This window comes from Microtus oregoni, unplaced genomic scaffold, assembly GCF_018167655.1.
Source record: "Microtus oregoni isolate MIOR12 unplaced genomic scaffold, Mior012 000014F_ref0000157, whole genome shotgun sequence".
In the NCBI taxonomy this organism is placed as follows: domain Eukaryota; kingdom Metazoa; phylum Chordata; class Mammalia; order Rodentia; family Cricetidae; genus Microtus; species Microtus oregoni.
The window spans coordinates 4,182,227-4,201,286 of record NW_024543073.1 but is presented as its reverse complement, the minus strand read 5'-3'; the positions used below and the strand labels follow the sequence as shown (position 1 = coordinate 4,201,286).

General features: G+C 43.4%; 2 protein-coding genes across 4 annotated transcripts in view; both read left to right on the top strand.

The window, feature by feature from the left end:
- Positions 1–19,060, top strand: part of Ankrd55 (ankyrin repeat domain 55) — an 82,932-nt gene that overhangs the window by 14,911 nt on the left and 48,961 nt on the right. For all 3 annotated transcript variants that reach the window (XM_041663188.1, XM_041663187.1, XM_041663190.1), the window contains exons 2-4: positions 3,702–3,824; positions 9,457–9,587; positions 13,515–13,624. In XM_041663188.1, the coding sequence (XP_041519122.1) occupies positions 3,702–3,824; positions 9,457–9,587; positions 13,515–13,624 (364 nt within the window). The remainder of the gene's footprint in view (positions 1–3,701; positions 3,825–9,456; positions 9,588–13,514; positions 13,625–19,060) is intronic.
- LOC121455592 (40S ribosomal protein S12-like) lies at positions 15,829–16,583 on the top strand. The gene is made up of 2 exons (XM_041663197.1): positions 15,829–15,898; positions 16,196–16,583. Exons 1-2 carry the CDS (start codon positions 15,829–15,831, stop codon positions 16,546–16,548), a joined length of 423 nt encoding a protein of 140 aa, XP_041519131.1. The 3' UTR covers positions 16,549–16,583.

Below are 19,060 nucleotides of genomic sequence, written 5' to 3'. Positions count from 1 at the left end.
AACTCTAACCGGGTCACAGCTCTGAATACGTCACCTTGGCCACGATGATGCAAATTCTTAATAGCTTCGTTCCAGGTCACGAGTTCCGCCCCCAGATCACTGAAACAGCTATTTGGCTGAAAGCAGAGCCCTGGTGATCACCCAAGAGTACTCAGGTTAAAACTGGTATCAGGTTCAGGGGGCATTGAACAACAAAAAGGACAGAGTCAGTCAGTCAGTCACCTTTCCATGAGTCCTAGTAGGTATTTTACAGAATCAGATATGTTGTACATTAAATGTGATACCCAAATCCTTCTGATGAGATATTTTGGGGATCCTAATTCTAGGAAGCAGTGTAGTTCCACGTTGTGATAAAGGCCTTCTCTGTACTTTGTCCACTCAGTCATGAACAATATGTGAACATGTTATTATATAACATACAGTCTCTAAAAGCCCACAGGTGGGTCTGGTGCGACAGCTTTCACCTGTGATCTCAGCACAGGGGAGACAGAGGGAGAAGGATCACCCATAAATTTGAGACCAGTCTGATCTACAGAGTGAGTCCCAGGCCAGTAAGGACTACATAGCGATACCCTATCCAAAAACAAAAAGAAACAAATGGCTCAACAGTTTCATTGTCATCTTTAGCGGCTCCCTGTGCCAACCAGGCTCCCCCTTCCAGGTACCACTATCAGCATCTTTGAATGTATAGCCGAAAGTAGGTTCATCTTTTAAGTTGGGGCCCTAGATCTTATGCCCAGAGGCACTGGGAGTCATCAGAACAAAATTCCAGACTTATACGAAGATTTGTAATGAATTGCAAGTGATACACGGCTTCCTTGATAGCCATTATCAACAAGAGCTCATTTTAAATATATGTCTCATACATCTAATGCTGTCTAAATAAGCCAAAATGTTTATATGGAGCAAAAATTAGAAAATGTCAGGCTGTTCCTGGGCACACGGAATTTATATTGACACAGTGCCACCCTGACATCTCTCTAAAGGAGGGGTTGTCAATGTCACTAAGATCACTTCCACTTTATAGATAGGAAACTGAGCTGGTTGAGGGTGACTAGCCCGCACTGCCACACAGCTGGTTGGCACAAGCATGGCTTGTACCAAAGTCATCAAACCGACCACACTTGAGTGGTATTTGTCCCAGACAGCCTTCACCTGGCATGCAAATGAACACAGGGGCCTTCTTCAAAATCGAAAACACAAAACCAAACATGGACGAGATAGGAAGCCCGCACTCACTTTACAAAACAGTGTTGTCAGAAGCAAGCCGTTCTCAGCAACAAGCTTGCCCTGGAACTGGCCAACTGGTTAAAAATCATTAATGGTTCCTCAGAAATACTGGGACAGAGGAACCAAACCAAAACTTTAGTACTTGTGCCAGCTGAAGTTCAAAGAACTGAAAAGCCAACTTGGGCCCAGTGTCCGCAGTAGAAGAAAACACTACTTTAAGACTGTTGAGATATTCTTTCTCTGAACATCAGTTACACTTGGAGAAAATACCCCTGAGAACAACTGAGGGCTTGGTACAGCCTCCCTCCAGGGGTCTTCCCACGCGAACTTGCTTCCTAGCCTTCTCTGTGCACCCCAGGGTCACCTGACTCCCAGTCTCTTGTTGCCCTTAGCAATAAAATTTGTTGGACCCATTCCTCACAAAGTTTCAGAGCTGCACAGGTGCCTACCTCTTTCAAAACAGTTTCCTACAACCTTAGTTCTTCCAGAAATAGCATTTATGCACTCAGGTGGTTGCAAATGAACAGACTTAACTGGAGGGTGGTAGCACATGCCTTTAATCTCAGCACTTGAAGGGCAGAGATGGGTGGATCTCTGAGTTTGAGGCCAGCCTGACTCTACAGAGTGATTTCCACGACAGCCAGGGTTGTTACACCAAGAAACCCTGTGGTGATATTTTGTTTGTTATCTAACAAATAACGCTTGCCTGAAGATCAGAGTTCAGAGCTAAGTCACTAGTTAGACAAAGAGGTCAGGTAGTGGTGGCACACACCTTTAATCCCAGCATTCCGGGAGGCAAAGGCAGATAGATCTCTGTGAGTTCAAGGCCACCCTGGGCTACGTGAGATTGGTCCATTCTAAAAGAGAAACAGAGCCAGTTGGTGATGGCTCACACCTTTAATTCCAGTACTTGGGCGTCACATGCCTTTAATCCAAACACTAGGGAGGTAGAGACAGGAAGGGATATGGCTGGACAGAGAGAGGAATATAAGGCAGGAGGAGATAGGAGATTGGAGCATTTAGTCAGAGGATTCCTCAAGGCAGGATCACCCATTCAGTGTGAGGATTCGGTAGATGTAAGTAGTGACTGGCTGCTCTGTCTCTCTGATCTTTCAGCATTTATCCCTATATCTGTCTCGGGGGTTTTTATTGTAAAGACCAAATTAGAATTTGCACTACAAAACCCTGTTTTGAAAATGAAAGGAAGGAAGGAAGGAAAGAAAGAAGGAAGGAATTAAGGAAGGAGAAGGGAAGGGAAGGGGAGGGGAGGGGAGGGAGAGCAGAGGAGAGGAGAGGTGAGGAGGGGAGGGGAGAGGAGAGGAGGGGAGGGGAGGGGAGGGGAGAGGAGAGGAGAGGAGGGGAGGGGAGAGGAGAGGAGAGGAGGGGAGGGGAGAGGAGAGGTGGGGAGGGGAGGGGAAGGGAGGGGAGGGGAGGGGGGAGGAGAGGAGGGGAGGGGAGGGGGGAGGAGAGGAGGGGAGGGGAGAGGAGATGTGGGGAGGGAAGGGGAAGGGAGGGGAGGGGAGAGGAAAATAGACTTTAATGAAAGGACAAAAACGCAAGATGAGGCAAAAGGTTCAAATCTAAACGCCATAGTTGGACACCAGTGGAGAGCAGTAACTCAGCTTACAGCTGAAGGAAAATGGTTATAACGGGGTTAAGTGAGAGCCAGTTTCACATAAGAAAAGCTTCTGGTTGAGAGGAGCAGCTACAGCTAGAGGCTGATTGAGAAGCTGTTAGTCCCATCCTCTCCTTTCCCAGGCTGCCAGTGCCTCCCATGAGCAACAAGAGGTTGTAGATACAGTTAGCAAAGATCAGGACCAGAGAAGGTGCAGAGCATCTCCAGAAGAAAGAAGGAGGGGCATAAAGCTTCTCCCAAAGGCGGGTGAGCCAAGGTTCTAGGACGTAGCCTAGTTCACAGACTGCTCAGCTAGTGAGCAGATGCTTTCAATCCCCAACAGCTGCATGAAACCAGGTGTGACAGCCCACATCTGCACTGCCCAGAGGTGGGTGTTAGAGGGTCAGAAATCCAAGGTCAACCTCAGCCACCTAGAAAATCCAAGGCCAGCCTGGGCTACATGAGACCCTGCCTCTAAACAAGAAGCAATTGAGAAGACCACGGAGCTTGTCTCAGCTCTTGAAAAGTAGATTGAAAGCAAGAGGAGGCCTATCTTCCCGCTCTGCCTTCTCTAACTTTGGGAAACCCGATTGCCTAAAGAGTCATAACAGGTCAAAGGGCATCTTAATCCCAAGGCTCCTTCCCCAACCCATGGTGTTGTCACCAGTGGCCCACAGCGGCCTGCTTTTCCTCAGAAGTGCCCAGGGAGTATGTGAGCAGGCTGACTCAGCCTCTGCCTGGATTCACTGGGGTGGGAGGCTTAGTGAATCACTTGTGTGGGTGACGATTTAGGCTGTGTTATTCTTTGAGTGGATTCACTCCGTACACTAACAGAGTGTCCATTTGATTCATGGAGGTGACTCAGCCGAGGAAGTCGACCTGACCATGGTGTATCAGGCAGCGTCTAATGGAGATGTCAGTGCTCTGACTGCCGTGATTCGAGAGGACCCTTCCATCCTGGAATGCTGTGACAGCGAAGGTGAGCTGTTTGTGCTTTTTTTTTTTTTTAAATCCACGCTGCAATACTTTATCTTCTCAGAGGTGGTCTTTTGCGGTGAGCAACATCTCAAACATTTTTGACTGGCCCTGTGATACTGGAGGTGTCTTGCCTGTGGTTCTGTGTGCACCCCTTGGCATTTCTCTGCATGAAGGTGTTGGACACAAACCTTCAGCATCATACTTCATTTCTTATTATGAGTGGTTTGTTGCCAGTATTTTTGCAGGAATGGGCAATAAGTTGTCTGTGTGCATATGTGCTTATGGAAACCAAAAGTATCTTTCATAAGGTACCATATATTTCATTTTTGAGACAGGGTTTCTCACTGGAATTTGGAACTTATCCAATAGGCTAACTAAACTGACTGGCCAGTGAGCCCAAGTATCTGCCTGTCTCCGTCATCTCAGGGCCAAGATTACAAGCACAAAACATTATGCCTGGCTTTCTTAAGTGTGTCCTAGGTACCCTACTCAGATCCTCATGACCGCTCAGCAAACATTTTGGGGACTGAGTGTTCTGGCCACCAGTAGTTACAAGTGTCTAGGAAGAGATGGTTACATCAGCAGCAGTGGATGTCGGGAGAAATATAAATGTCATAGTCCTTCAGAGAGCAGAGAATTTGGCTCTTGGTTGACAGCATAGTTGTATTCCCCATCCCGTTCTTTCTAAATTCAATGGAGAACATTGGATATGATAAAAAAAATAATAACTGTGGAAAACAAAGAGAAAACAACAGATTGGTTAAGTCCTGGGATCTGAGAACCAGAGTGCTGGTGAGTTGTCTGGATCTTCATCTTGCCTTGTGTATCCCAGGGTTGGGACTGAAGGAGTTGGTAACACAGGATGCCAACAGACTTGAACAAAAGAAAAGCTCCTGAAAACCTGTGTTCGCTAGGCAAAACACCAGGATTGACAATATGGAAGCATTGCTAAGAAGAAACTCAATATACTAATGCATGGGTCCACAGAGAGGGAATACTTCCATCATTGGTCCCTTCGGGAATAAACCAAGGACATGAAAATACCACAGTGAGCACCAGAAATATGCACAATTAATAGCTGTTAATAAACAATTTTAATGTAAACAACCATAAATCCCTCTAGTAAGAGAGAGGCAATTTGAATATTCCTATAGTTATTTAGGAAATTAGATTCATAATTTAAAAATTCCTAAAGAGGAGTATGTTCAGCCCTAGATGGGCTTACTGATTTCTAGAATTCATTTATTTATTTGTTATTTAGATTTACTTTCAGTGTAGGAGTGTTTTTCCTGAATGTGCCCCAGGTTTAGAAGAGGGTATCAGATCTTCTGGAACTGGAGTTACAGATGGTTGTGAGCCACCATGTGAGTCCTGGGAGGGAAACCCAGCTCCTCTGGGAGATCAACAAGTGCTCTTAATCACTGAACTATGAGCTCTCTCTCCAGCCCCTCTATAAATGTCTAAAGAATAATCAGCACCATTTTTATATGATTTCTTTCAAAAAGAGAAAAGAAGAAAATAATGTAATTCTGGTTCATAAGTACAGATAAGTAATATTAATATTTCCTTATCAATACCAGATAAATAAAATATTTTAAATCCCTGTATTTATCAATTATCCTCATGAATATAGGTGCCAAAGTGATTATATGAATTCACATATATGAATTATATATCATAATCAAGTTGGGTTTCTTCTAGAAATGTAAGTCTAGGTCAATACTTGCGAACCAATAAAATCTCCCAAACTAGCTGGTTAAAGAAGAAAAATAAATCATATTACTTGGCAAAGAAGCACTTGATGGAATTTAAATTCAATACACTTCCATAATTTTGAATATCAGAAAATAGAAGTGGAAAGGAACTTTCTCTATGTGACAGAGAACAAAACTAGACATGGTAGTATGAGCCTGCAATTCTAATGTCTTGGGAAGCTAAATCACGAGAGTCATGAGTACAAGACTATGCCAGGCAATTTAGGAAAATCTCCTCTCTGATTTTCTGTCCTAAGATTATCTTCAAACAGTCTAGAACAGTGGCTCTCAGCCTTCATAATTCTGCGACTCTTTAACACAGCTACTCAGGTTGTGGTGACCCCCAACCATGAAATTACTTTCATTGCTACTTCATAACTGATTTTGCTACTATTACGAATCATAATGTAAATATCTGTGTTTTCTTATGGTCATAGGCAACCCCTGTGAAAGGGTCATCCAACCCCCAAAGACGTCACAACCCACAAGCTGAGAACCACTGGTCTAGAGGGACAGTATTACTTAATAGTTAATGACTGAATGTTTGACTCTGAGGTCAGGAACATAGGAGGAAATGTCTACTCTCAGCACGCGTATTCAGCGCAATATAAATTCAAAAGGTCAGGGGAAGAAGGCAAGGGAAGAAAATACAAAATTCACAAATCACCATCGACAATCCTAAGGTGTGAGTTCAGAGATCACAGGCCTAAGATGAGTACATCAATCTATGTACTAGACACTAATATGTAGAAAACAAAACTTAAAATATGATACCATTGAAAGGAATCCATAAGTGTGTGTGTGTGTGTGTGTGTATAATGCAGAACACTTAAAATACCTATGAGATAAATATAAGAAAATCTGAATAAAGGGATGTATGTGTCACACTCATGGGAAAGAGTGTAATAAACACAGAGATGCATTTGCAGGATATTCAGGATTAATTCGGTTTCTAAAAGTAGGCAGATCACACGTTTATCAAAACCTGATGTGTGTATTTTCACACAGGCACACTCACAAGTAAACACACATAGGCAAATTTATCTGGCTTGCATTTTCAAATAGGAAAAAAAAAACTAGTGTTTGTAGAAATTTCCTCTCTGGTAAAGCTTTCCATCTTTGAGGGAAGTTCCTTAAGGTTCAAGATGTCTAAGAGGAATTGAAACACTCTAGACTGGAGAGGCTCTGCTTAAAGTAAGGAAATAAACATCTCAAAAGCTCCAGGAAGTCCTTGAAACTGACCAGATGCACTAGGCCCCTCTCTCATCAAAGGGCTCAGTCCAGCTGAGCTGCCTGATAAAATTGACAATATTTAACAAAAGTCAAAATGTTTGTACCTGTGACCAAGTAATTCTACTTCTGGGTATATTTCATAAAGAAACACTCATACGGAAGAACAAAGATGAGTAATGAAAACTGACCCACTTGGGAATGGCATAAGTGAACAGCAAGACAGAAGGCTAGCCTGGGCTTCCTGAGCTGTGTAGTGAGATGCTGTACCAATGATGATGAGGACAAGGATGAAGACAAAGATGACAAAGGGGACAAAAATGGTGATGCTGTCATTGGTTCCCAAATCCTTGGCAACACAGGACATTTCTTCTTATATGCATATATCTCCTTTCCCTCTTAGATCATTATGTCTCTCTGATTGAATTGCTCTTTATTTAGTTTACCTAATAATTAAATTTTACAAATTAGAATAACTTTTCTTACTAGGTATGGCAGAACAGATGTGTGATCCCTGCACTCAGGAAGTTGAGGCAGGCAGATCACTAGTTCAAGGCCAACCTAGGTTATGTGTTTAAAACCAAGTCTAAAAAAAAAAGATAGCCTGGCAGTGGTGGTGGCACACGCCTTTAATCCCAGCACTCCAGAGGCAGAGGCAGGTGGATCTCTGTGAGTTCGAGGCTAGCCTGGTCTACAAGAGTTACTTCCAGGACAGGCTCCAAAGCCACAGAGAAACTCTGTCTCGAAAAACAAAAACAAAAAAAGGATAGTAAATTAGCTAAAAATTAAAAACAAAAATATTCTGCCAGTGTGTAGCTAGTCTTTGAATTTTGACTGATAATATATACTATGGAAAATTAAATTCATATGTAGTTGAATTTAACAAGGTATTTTTTTTTTACAGTTTTTGGTTTTTCCTTCTTCCACAAGTCCCTAAGATTATAAGACCATGAGTTTGCATTTTCTTTCTGGAGTGTTAGATTTTGCCTCTTACATTTCATCTCTAATCCATCTGGTTTGTATTTATGAGTGGTGGGGAATCTGGTTGCATTTGAATTTGGCATCTGTATGCAGCCAATTTGTCAGTACATATTTATTAAGTCCCTCTGTCCTCTCTGCTAGTGTACACTACCACTTCAATTACACAGTGAGCCCCGTGCACGTCTGAGTGTTTCCTGGACTCTCCTTTCTACACTGTTGAGCTATTTCTTATTTTAGTTATCAAAACTTTATAATAAATCATGCCTGTTAATAATACAATTTTCTGTTCTTTGTTCTCTGAAGAAATTTATGTAGAAAGTACAACCTCAAGATGAATATAAACTAGTCAGGCAGATCATGTAATTTTATGAAAATAATATGAAAAAAATTAATTTGTTTTATTTACTGAATATCTCAGATTCACAAATTGTTTCATTTTCTTATTCATTGTGTCTTTTCTTTCCCCTCTAATGGTCATAACTACCACTTTCATTTTTAATAATTTTTATTTGTTTCTGGTTTTTCCACGCAAAATCTCTCTGTGTAGTCCTGGCTTTCCTGGAACTTGATCTGTAGACCAGGCTGGCCTTGAACTCAGAGATCTGCCTGCCTCTGCCTCCCGAGTGTGTGTGTGCGCCACCACAGCAGCTTGCAACTGCTTGATAGGAAAGGGAAGTAGGGAGGAAGTAAGGGAAGGAAGGAGGGAGAAAGGAAGTGGGAAGGGAGGAAGGAAGAGATGGGGAAAGAAAGAAATGAGGGATAAGGAGGAAAGGAGAAAGAAGAGAGGGGAAAAGGAAGAAGAGAGAAAAATCTCACCCCTCACTTTCCTAAGAATCACTTTATTGCTGCTTTACCCAGAATGAATGTCTGAAAAGGATCTCAGAAAAGAGGGCTGCTGGACCACCAGCTGCCATGTTCAGCGAGAACAGCAGCCCTCTCTGGGGACCACAGCTGCTGGGTGTATCCAGAAGAGAACCACCATCTCCATAGCGTCTAAGCACATGTCAGTTCGCCAGTGGGTTGGCTCTAAGCTTGGTCCCTTGGACTGAAGGAATGTGACATTCCTTGTTTGTTCCAGCCCCACAAAATTAAATAAAATGGGTTCATTCATCTCTATTTTTATTCAGAAAGAAAACACACTAAAAAACAAAATGCCTTTGGCTGTATTGATTCAGAAAGAGAAGAATTCAGTGAGGTGGATCCTACTGAGAATTTGTGAAGCCCAAGGCTACCACCCAGCTTTGCCACCCCCTGCCTGTCAATGTGTGCTGAACCTGTTTGCCTAGGTGGACCAAAAGCCGCTCTTCCAGATTCTGCACTACCTCGGCTTAGTGTGGATAAACTTACCCGGTATATCTGGAGTTATTCACATCCCTGAGACCACAACGGCCAGTTCTGGTCATCTGCCCAAACTGTTTTAATCCACCAACTATTCCAGTCAACTGAGAAGGAGGAGAGGGAGAATTATAGACAACTAAGGGGAGGGAGATTAGAAGGAAACCCAACACTTATGCAAGCGGATGCTATCATCATCTTCATCTCAGACCCACAACATCCAGCAGCTGGATTCGTGCTACGGGAAAGCAAAGCAGATGGATAGGCAAATGGTCTGCTCTAAATCTCTAAAGTTAAACGTTTGTAAAGGGCTGCTGAAATGCCTCATTCCAGGATGCACGCCCTTGATGCATGCGGTTTCTGGGCGTCAAGTAGACACGGTGAAACTGCTGTTGAAGATGGGCGCCAACATTAATACCCAGGACGCGCATGGCCGCACCAGTTTGTGCCTGGCAACCTACCTGGTAAGAATTTATGCTTGTTAATGGGGCCACAGAGCAAGGGACCTACAGATGTCGTGTGGATTCGACTCAAAGAAAGGTGCCCATGAGTTGATGCAGTAGGAGAGTAGAACTTTCGGTTCCACTCATTATCCCTAAGGCTCGCACATATTCTTCACAAGCTAAGGGAGAGCTGGCGTGACCACCAGCGAAGTGTTCTTTTCTATCTCAGCATCGGAATTTCACTTGAGGCATTTCTGGCCCTTCTGAGTATTTTTTAAGAAGGCTGCCATAAATGACCCCCAGACGGTGGTAGTGATTTCATGATCCAGCTAACATCTGTGGGGTGAGATTAGATGGAGGGGGGCTGAGTGGACACTCCAGAGTGAAGAACGTGAGAAATGATGGGAGCTGGGAAGAGTGAGGGGACTAGGGTGTAGGGAACAAGCCAGGATCACAGGGCAACACCAAGGGAAGGACTCGGTTCCTGGCTAGTGCTCGCATTAGAAACTGTAATGTCATTCCTCACACTCAGGATTTCGGTTCAGCATTGCCCAACATTGAAGCAAGACATGGTTAAGACTCATGGAAACTCCTCTAGCCCCCTCCTCTCAGTTGCTTTTCTGATTCTTCTGGGGTGACATAGCTTAAACCCGTGTGAACCAAGCCCTACCCACCACATGAGGAACACTTGAATGCTTCTCTTCTTTTCCAGCAATGTGACCACCATCCTAGCACATCTTGCCTCAGGCATTCACTACTGCTGCCAGTTGGTAGTGGTGGGTTCACCCCCAACCAGGCCTCCTAGGGTGCCCCACTGAAATAAAGCACTTCCCTTCCCCAAACACACCACCCCTTCCTGTCACAATTCACACAGAGTTTACAATGATGCATTACTCAATTCCCACGGAGATTTTCTCCAGAGGCCGCTTTTTAATTTTTTTCCTTTCCCTGGGACCCACAGACAAATCGAGGCATGGTACTTTGAAGTGTGGTCCACAGGGTTCTTGTATCAATATCCCATAGAGGTCTTGTTTGGAAGGCGGGTTCTGAGGTATACTAAGGTTTCCTCTGTTAGATACTCCTTGGATAGCCTGGGGGCAGGGGAGGAAGGGAGCCTGCAGGTTAGACCAACCTCCCCGGAAACATCTGTGTCCGCCTGAGTTTGAAGACCACTGCTCTGCGTGTCCTAGCTGAGTGAGTCTGCATATCTCAGACAGATGTGTGGCCACACTCTCAGTCCCCTCCCTTTGTGGCACATGCCATCATCACTGCTCTTGTTACACACTTTTTTGTGTCTGAGATAAAGAAAAGAAAACATCCGGATTAAGGAGCAAAGGAAAGGGGCGGAAATGCTGTGTAAAGTTGACCGCCATTAGACTCAATGAAGACAGCAAAAACAAATTGTATGTCTTTTAGAACTCTAAATTTCCAAACTTGAAAGGACTGGAAGGACGTTCTCCCCAAACATCAATTACGAGGGGCAAGAAGGATTGTTTCCAGGTGACCCCTTTGCAGGCAACTCTTCCCATCCCAAAGGGCTGTGTGAGAGAAGTGACCCAAGATAGGACGGCCTTCTTAACTGTGCTGGCTTCTGGGTGAGGTCTAGTCTGGACCCATCCCTGGATGCTGAGGCTCTGGGAAGAGGAGGGTCGCTGTGAAATCCGGTGATGTCTAAATTTGATCATTAGGAGAACCTTGGCAAAAGAGGCACTTAGAAACTGATTCTTAACTCAGGGTACACAGACATTTGTAGACATGTGACCTTGGGCAAATCTCTTCACCTTTTTGTTCCTCTGTCTTTATTTTTGAGGTATAGTAAAAACAGTAACCCCAGCTTCTCACAGCTGAAGGCAATGGTGAGGTTGGCTGACATAGTAGGTATGGTGTTCATCTGTTGCCTCCAAATGGTATCAAGGCTTTCAAATGTCTTCACTGATTTCTAAATTTCTTTTCTGAAGAAGAAGGAAAAGAAAAAAGAATGAAGAAAACCACATACACACATTGAGTTCCAGGAAGAATTGCAAAATATTTTAGATGTTTCAAAGCTTACTCCACCAAAAGATCTGCTTTTTCAAAAACCATATGTAAAATCTTGGGGAATTCTGAAGTTTGCAAAGCATGCCTAGCTTGTGGGTCCTCTGATCCATTTTTTTTCTTTTAAGCAGAGATCTTGATGACTTGGACATTAGCAATTAGAAGCAAATTTAATATATTAGTAAACTATGAGTCAGTACAAACAGTGCCCCCCAAATATTTGTTTCTACTTAAGACAGATATTGCTGGCCAGTTCTACAGAACCTTATTTGGTATTACAGCCCATGGAGGTTTTTAGTTTTGATTTTTGTGGCCAGGATGTAATCTAGGATGTCTTCAAAGTCACTATGTAGCAGAGGATGACCCTTAACTCCTGATCCTCTTGCTGGTAACCTCTGGGATTCTAGGTCTGCATCTCCATGCCTGGCTCAGCCGGGAGTTTGGATGTGCTCCTTGTTGGCAGATATTGTCTAGAGGCTTCAAAACCACAAGGTTCTGTCCATATGATTCTTTCTTCAGGAAGTTTATTAACTCTTTAGGTTGTGGTGCTTCCAATATTGTCATCCTAAGGGAAAGAATCTTCAGCTGTCTCAGCTCACTGGGACATCTCGAGATTTGACTATATACACATGGAGGAAGGCTAGAAACTGCTTTTGAATAAAAGGTTATCACATTATTCTTCTCAATAAGAGTTTCATCTACTTATTTGTCTGTTTATAAGTAGCTGTGTAGCCCAAGGGTTGAAGATAAATGTAGGAGACTTTCTGCTTAGCAAAGAGAACTAAGCTTGGTTATCAGCTAAGCTGGGTCAGCTAAAGAAGTATAAATTAAGAAAGCAGTGTAAATCTGGGCAGGGATAGTCTCAGGTTACTAATGTTCTTTAATATAATATAGTAAAAAAAAAAGGCTGGAGAGATATCTCAAAGATAAAGAGCATTGACTTCCACGGGTTCAGGGTTCAATTCCCAGCAACCACATGGTGGTTCACAACCATCTATAATCAGATCTGACGTCCTCTATTGGCATGTAGGCAAACCTGCAGACAGAATACTGTATAATATTTATAAATCTACAAAAAAAAGGATCCAGTTGGATGTACTGACCAGCAAGGTGATAATATCAAGTTTCAGCTGGTACAAATAGGGTGCAGGGAATTCACACAGCCTCCTAAGAAACATGTAGGTGCATAAAGCCTTGCGAGGTGTATCCCTTGGAGAATGCTTGTGTGTCTTCACCTTAGAGAGTCAGGATGCCAGCGTTAGAACTGCAGCTATTGGCAGGGTGTGTGAGTTGTGTGTCTAAGCACTGGGATGAGACTGACTCAAGGAAGGAAGATGCTGTCCTTTGGGTTATTATAAACAGGGCATGAGATGATAAAGAGCCAAGACCTACACTTTAGATATGGGAGACAGGCTGAGCATGCAGGCTGGGACTCAGAAGTGGTACAGGAATCCAGCTTTTAGACTTGGATGTTGTCATCCAAGTTAGACAGGTGATGTGTATCATGTAGAACTAAGCCACATGCCAGAGCAGCCAGAGCAGGTGACTACTCCCTGTCACATGCTATCTTTGGGGTAGCCTAATTGTTGCAGCTGAATCCCAATGAGGGGTCCTGGAAATGAAAGGGAGAGGCAAGAGCACCTGCATCAACCTGCATGTGAAGGGCCACAATCAGACAGAAAACCTGGGAACTTGAAGCTCAGACTTCAGCTCTCTGCTCTGGGGCCTGAGTTGGAACTGTGATCTTTAATGGTTTCCACTTAAACCATTATTTAGCCAAACCAAATAAGTGGCCAAAACAACTACAACAAAAACCACCACCACCACAACAACACACACACATAGCTATAGAAAGCTTGACCCTTGTTATATGAGGCTGTCTTATATAATAATACTATTGCTGCTGCCTTTCAGGGCTGGCTTGAAGGCTGTGTGAGTCTGCTCAGAAATGGTGCCAAGCACAACATCCCAGATAAAAACGGCCGCCTGCCACTGCATGCTGCCACCGCAGAGCCCGATGTGAGGTAAGCAACACATACGCCAGATGGAAAAGACCCAGCTTGCATAAGGAAGGCATGGAACCCACCCTTCTGTGGCTGATAAAAAGGAAACTTACCCATTTCGCAGAGAGGACCTCAACACAATGCTCTAGCGTAGTTTTAAACTCTGATCTTGCTTCCCTCTTACATCTGAAACGCTTTCTTCATAGTCTTTTATTTTGGGAGAAAGCCTACTTTTCATTATTAGAATCCATAAATTCATTCATTCATTCATTCATTCATTCTAGCAGTCATTTATTAACTCAGTAGCTATTACTGGAACTTCATTATGAAGCGGAGTTTTAGTCCCTAACAATGCCACAATAAATAAGACAATCTCGATGTCCCACAGTGGATGTTGTCGTGAAGGAATCTAGTAAACAAAGGAAAAAGATACTTTCTAGTAATGACAAGCGCTTTGCAGAAAAATCATACAAGCTAAAGCCACTGTGATGTGTCAGTCCGCTTAATGTCCAAATGGGTTGTACAGCCTGAGTCTAGGAGTTGAAGAGGCACAGGAGCCTGAGGCAGAAGTTCAGGGCACTAGAGAGAAAACCAGGGCGGTATACACATGGAGTCAGTGTGAAGGGATTTACTCAAAGAAAGTCAGTGATTGAGGAGGTCACAATTTGGTAAGACAATTGAGAAACCAAGGGGAAGATGCCTGGTCCAGTGAGTTCCTCATTCCTCAGTGTCGAACTGGCCACTGTCTCCATCATTTTGCAAGCCCCTACAGCAGAGCTGATGATAGCATTTCCTGCTACAAACAGCAATGCTGCTCCTTGACTCTTTCTTCACCTCTGTGCGGGCAACTTGACTTTAATAGTAATTGAACATCTTCCAGTCTCAGGCCTGACCAGCAACGCGAGTAGGGGTGGCATGGGGTGGGGAATATGCTGTGTGCCTCACCCTCAGCACCCAGGACCAGAATGAAGATCTGGATGAAGCTCTCAGAGTCTGAAAAGGTGAAACCTTTCTCCAGGCAGGGGGGGATAACAGGATTTCTTCATTTCAGTCACTTTTATAGAAAGTAAAAGGCTTGGGAATCCCGGGACTATTCCTGAGGCTTACCGCTTGCTAACTTGGACTCTATCCAGACATAACAGAACTTACCCAAAGCCTGATGAAGCAAGGAAAGTTAGGAATGAAAGAGCAAGCCCAGACCATTAACCATCAATAGTCATCACAGGTAAAGGGATGGTTTGTTTTAAGAAAAGGAAGAGGGAAGGAAAGGGGGGGGAGGGAAGGAGAGAGAGAAGAGGGAAAGACTTTAAAGACAGCTTGCATAAATATTTAGTTACAAAAGTAAACTGCTTCTGCAAGAGTGATCTTGAGAAAATAAGTTTGAAAACAACATACCTTCTAAGACTCATTCTGCCTTGATTACTGAACTTAACTGACTTTATCTGCTTCTCTTGAGGGTTTTAAAAGCTACTTATTCTGAAAGATAAATGCCTACTTAAGTTAGAATAATTATAGTTATTACAGTAAATAAAACTCAAAGCTTGAGTGCTTCACCCTCAAGTTTTAGTTCTCAGGCATATCACAGTCCCAATGTAGGTGTTGCTGGGGGAGGGCTGGCTCCCCTCAGCACGGTGATCCAGAGACCCGAGCATCTCCTGTCTTGTAACTAGCAGCCTGAATGGTAACAGATTGTCCTTCCCTTGGCCTGGTAATGGGCAAAGAGGAGCAAAGAGATGCCTTGCTCATTCTTACAAAACCTCAGGCAGACATCACCATTCATGTCTGTTCTTTTTCCATTGACAAGAACTGGTCATTTATACACAGTCATATAAAGTGAACATCATGAGATGCAGTCCTGGGCAGAGAAGTTATCTGCCTTTGGTGATGCCAGTCCATGAACTGGGAACTCAGATTTGGATGAAAAGCTCTCTCAGTCCTCACCCTCTGCACCTTTTCAATCAAAACTACATGGGTCAGCCAGGTCCAGCCTCTGAAACGATTAGCTGAAAACAGATCCAAGTGTATGTCCTCTTCTGCATGGACTTTTCTTTTCTTTTGTTTGTTTGTGTGGTTTTTGGATTTTGGTTTTTTTCACGATGGGGTTTCTCTGTATAACTCTGATTGTCCTGGAAGTCACTCTGCAGATCAGGCTGGCCTTGAACTCAGAGATTCTCCAGCTTCTACCTCATCCCCACCCCCATGTGTCCCGACCAGCGACCAGCGGGATGCGAACAGAACTGATTTCGCCCTGGAGGGTAGGAATGAAGGGGCAAGAGATACAAGAAATGACAGCAAGTCGGGCTTTCTGATCAAGCTGCCCACTTTATTATTTCTCAGAAACTGTTATATAGCAAACAGGTGTGTGGGGGGGGGGGGGCGGGTAGGATGCTGGAATTCAGGTCTGGAAATATCCCTAGCTGATAAGAAAGTACTGAGGTCTGTAACTGTTAACTAACAAAGTAAATGCTAATTGCTTCTAAAGCCTGGGGCCTGCAGGTCTCACTAGGTTAATTTCCTAGGCCCAGGAACTTGCCCTGCAAAGGTGAATATCTTACTTAACTTGTGAATTTAAGATGGCATAAAAAAATGCAGGTCTCCTTCAAGAGGTGCTGACAATTACCCTCATCCACGATGGCCTTGCACGTGGCATCCGCGAAGCTGTCAAAGCTTTAGACAAGCACCAAGACCATCTCTGTGTGCTTGCATCCAACTGTGATGAGCCTATGTATGTCAAGTTGGTGGAGGCCCTTTGTGCTGAGCTCCAAATCAACCTAATTAAGGTTGATGACAACAAGAAACTCGGGGAATGGGTAGGCCTCTGTAAAACTGATCGAGAGGGAAAGCCACGGAAAGTAGTTGGTTGCAGTTGTGTCGTGGTTAAGGACTATGGCAAAGAATCTCAGGCCAAGGATGTCATCGAAGAGTACTTCAAGTGCAAGAAATGAATAAATAAAAATTTTGGCTCAAAAAAAAAAAAAAACCACGCAGGTCTCAAAATACAGGTCTTTGCTTCTGGCAGCCAAGTGCTGGGATGAAAGTTATGAACCACCACCACTTACTCTGTGGACTTACTATATGTAGCGGTGTCTCTAGATATTCCAAGACCTATCCAGAATCTATTCCACATACTATATACAGCGGTGTCTCTAGATACTCCAGGATCTACCTCACATACTATATACATCAGTGTCTCTAATACTCTAGGATCTACCCCACATACTATATACAGCAGTGTCTCTAGATACTCCAGGATCTATCCATATACTATATACAGTGATGTCTCTAGATACTCCAGGATTTAACCCACATACTGTATACAGTGATGTCTCTAGATACTCTAGGATCTACCCCACATACTACATATACCAGTGTCTCTAATACTCCAGGATCTACCCCACATACTATATACACCAGTGTCTCTGGATATTTCAGGATCTATCCCACATAACTTTGAAAGCAAAGACTTAAGGCTTCCTTGTCTCTGGATATTATCCCTAATGACCAAGCCAATTTCCTCTGGTGAGTTGAGGCTTCCTCGTCTCTGGATATTACCCTAAATGACCTAGCTAGCATCTTCTGGTGAACTGAATCCAGAAAAGTAGACATCCTTCCTTGTGTCAAAGATAACAGATTTCTTCTTGTAATGGATAGATGATTCTGAATGGTAAAATTTTGCTATTCAACTCATGAGAAGCAAAGCTGTGGTTAACTATTTTGAAAGCCATATTTTGTGTTAGTGAATCTTCTTCAAAATGGATTGGGTCAAACCCTTAACAACCATAGACAGCAAATTAGTTAGCTGAATTACCTGCAGACTCTCTGGGAAGCAGCTCATCCTAAAGGCTTCCTTCCGGAAGTAAACTGATAAAAAAAATAATTATAAGGTACTTTGTGGTTGTTATACGAGGAAATTTATGGTAGAGTTACGTCTGTATTAGGCATTTGAAGAGGCTAAGCAAGCCAAGCTTTGTCATGGCAGTGGGACGAACCCTGTTTCAGCATCAGTGTGCACTTGGCATTGCTTTCTGAAAAAGCAACTGTCTTAGTTAGGGTTTCTATTGCTGTGAAGAGACACCAGGACCATGGCAGCTCTTATAAGGAAAACATTTAACTCATGTGGCTCGCTTACAGTTTCAGAGGTTCAGTCTATTATACTCCTGGCAAGGAGCATGACAATAAGCAGGCAGCCTTATGCTAGCTACATGTTGATCAGAAGGCAACAGGAAGTGGACTGGGACACTGAGCGAAGCTTAAGCAAGAGACCTCAATGCCTGCGCGCACAGTGACGCTTCCTTCAACAAGGCCACACCTCCCAATAGTGCTGCTCTCTGAGTTTCTGAGGGCTAATTGCATTCACACTACCGCACAGACTTTGTCTGGTTGTGTAGGCAGCTTCCAGCCCTGCAACTGCACTGAGAAGCAGAGAGTCTCTCCCACGAAGCACATGAGCCTGGTTTTTTAAATGGACACAACCTTTAAAAAATCATTTATTTACTTTGTGTGTGTACTCACGTGTGAGTGTACACCATGACATACGTGTGAAGCCAGGGGGTAACTTATAGCCGTTAATTCTCTCCTTCCCCCACGTGAGTTCCAGGGATCAAATTTAGGTCCTCAGACTTGGAAGAAAGCGGGTTTACCCACTGAGCTGTCTAACCAGCCCATATTTAGGTATAACCTTAGACTAGCTTAGCAAATGTTTTGGTCTGAATTAAACTCAAAGCAAACAATGACAATGATGAAGAAGAGGAAGATGATGTTGATGAGAAGGAGGATGGTATTTTTTTTTATTTTATTTATCTTTTTGAGACAAGGTTTCTCTGTATAGCTCTGGCTGTCCTGGAACTTGCTCTGTAGACTAGGCTGGCCTCGATCTTGGAGATGCCCTGCCTCTGTCTCCTGAGAGCTGGGATTAAAAGTGTGTGACACTACCACCCAGTTGATATTGGTTATTATAGATAATGCTCTGAACGAAATTCTTAGTGCTTTCTAGGTCACATTTAACATACCGCTCTTCTATACAATATGTAATACTTTTATCCTCAGTTCTCAGAAGGGAAACTGAGGCAATGGAAACCAAGTAACTGATGCAAACATGAAGAAAACCTACCTGCCTGATGGGTCTGCTGTCTTCCTGAGAGACACTGTTGTGAGCCTTGCAGAGTTTATTGCAATGATCATATTTTATCAATAAGCCCTTGGCCTGTGTTGCCAGGCCTTATGAGAAACAGTCTTACAAAATTCACTGGCTCATGATCAGGTCATATTTTATTCATTACAACATCTTTTAAAATCCTGTATAAGAAACCACAGAGAAAAAGTTTCACTAAGGGAAAGATTGCTCTGCTTCTCCAGAGCAAATAATTTGGAATTTGTATTATAGGAATACTGTGGTTTATGGTCCTGGGTCTCCCTTTCTATGCCTAGAAAATTCGAAACTCGGTTTGAAACCGACCT

Coding starts and splice junctions, on each gene's coding strand:
- LOC121455592 (XM_041663197.1), top strand. CDS start 15,829: ATGCGAACAGAACTGATTTCGCCCTGGAGGGTAGGAATGAAGGGGCAA. Junction 15,899..16,195: donor GATACAAGAAATGACAGCAA/GTCGGGCTTTCT, acceptor AAAAAAATGCAG/GTCTCCTTCAAGAGGTGCTG.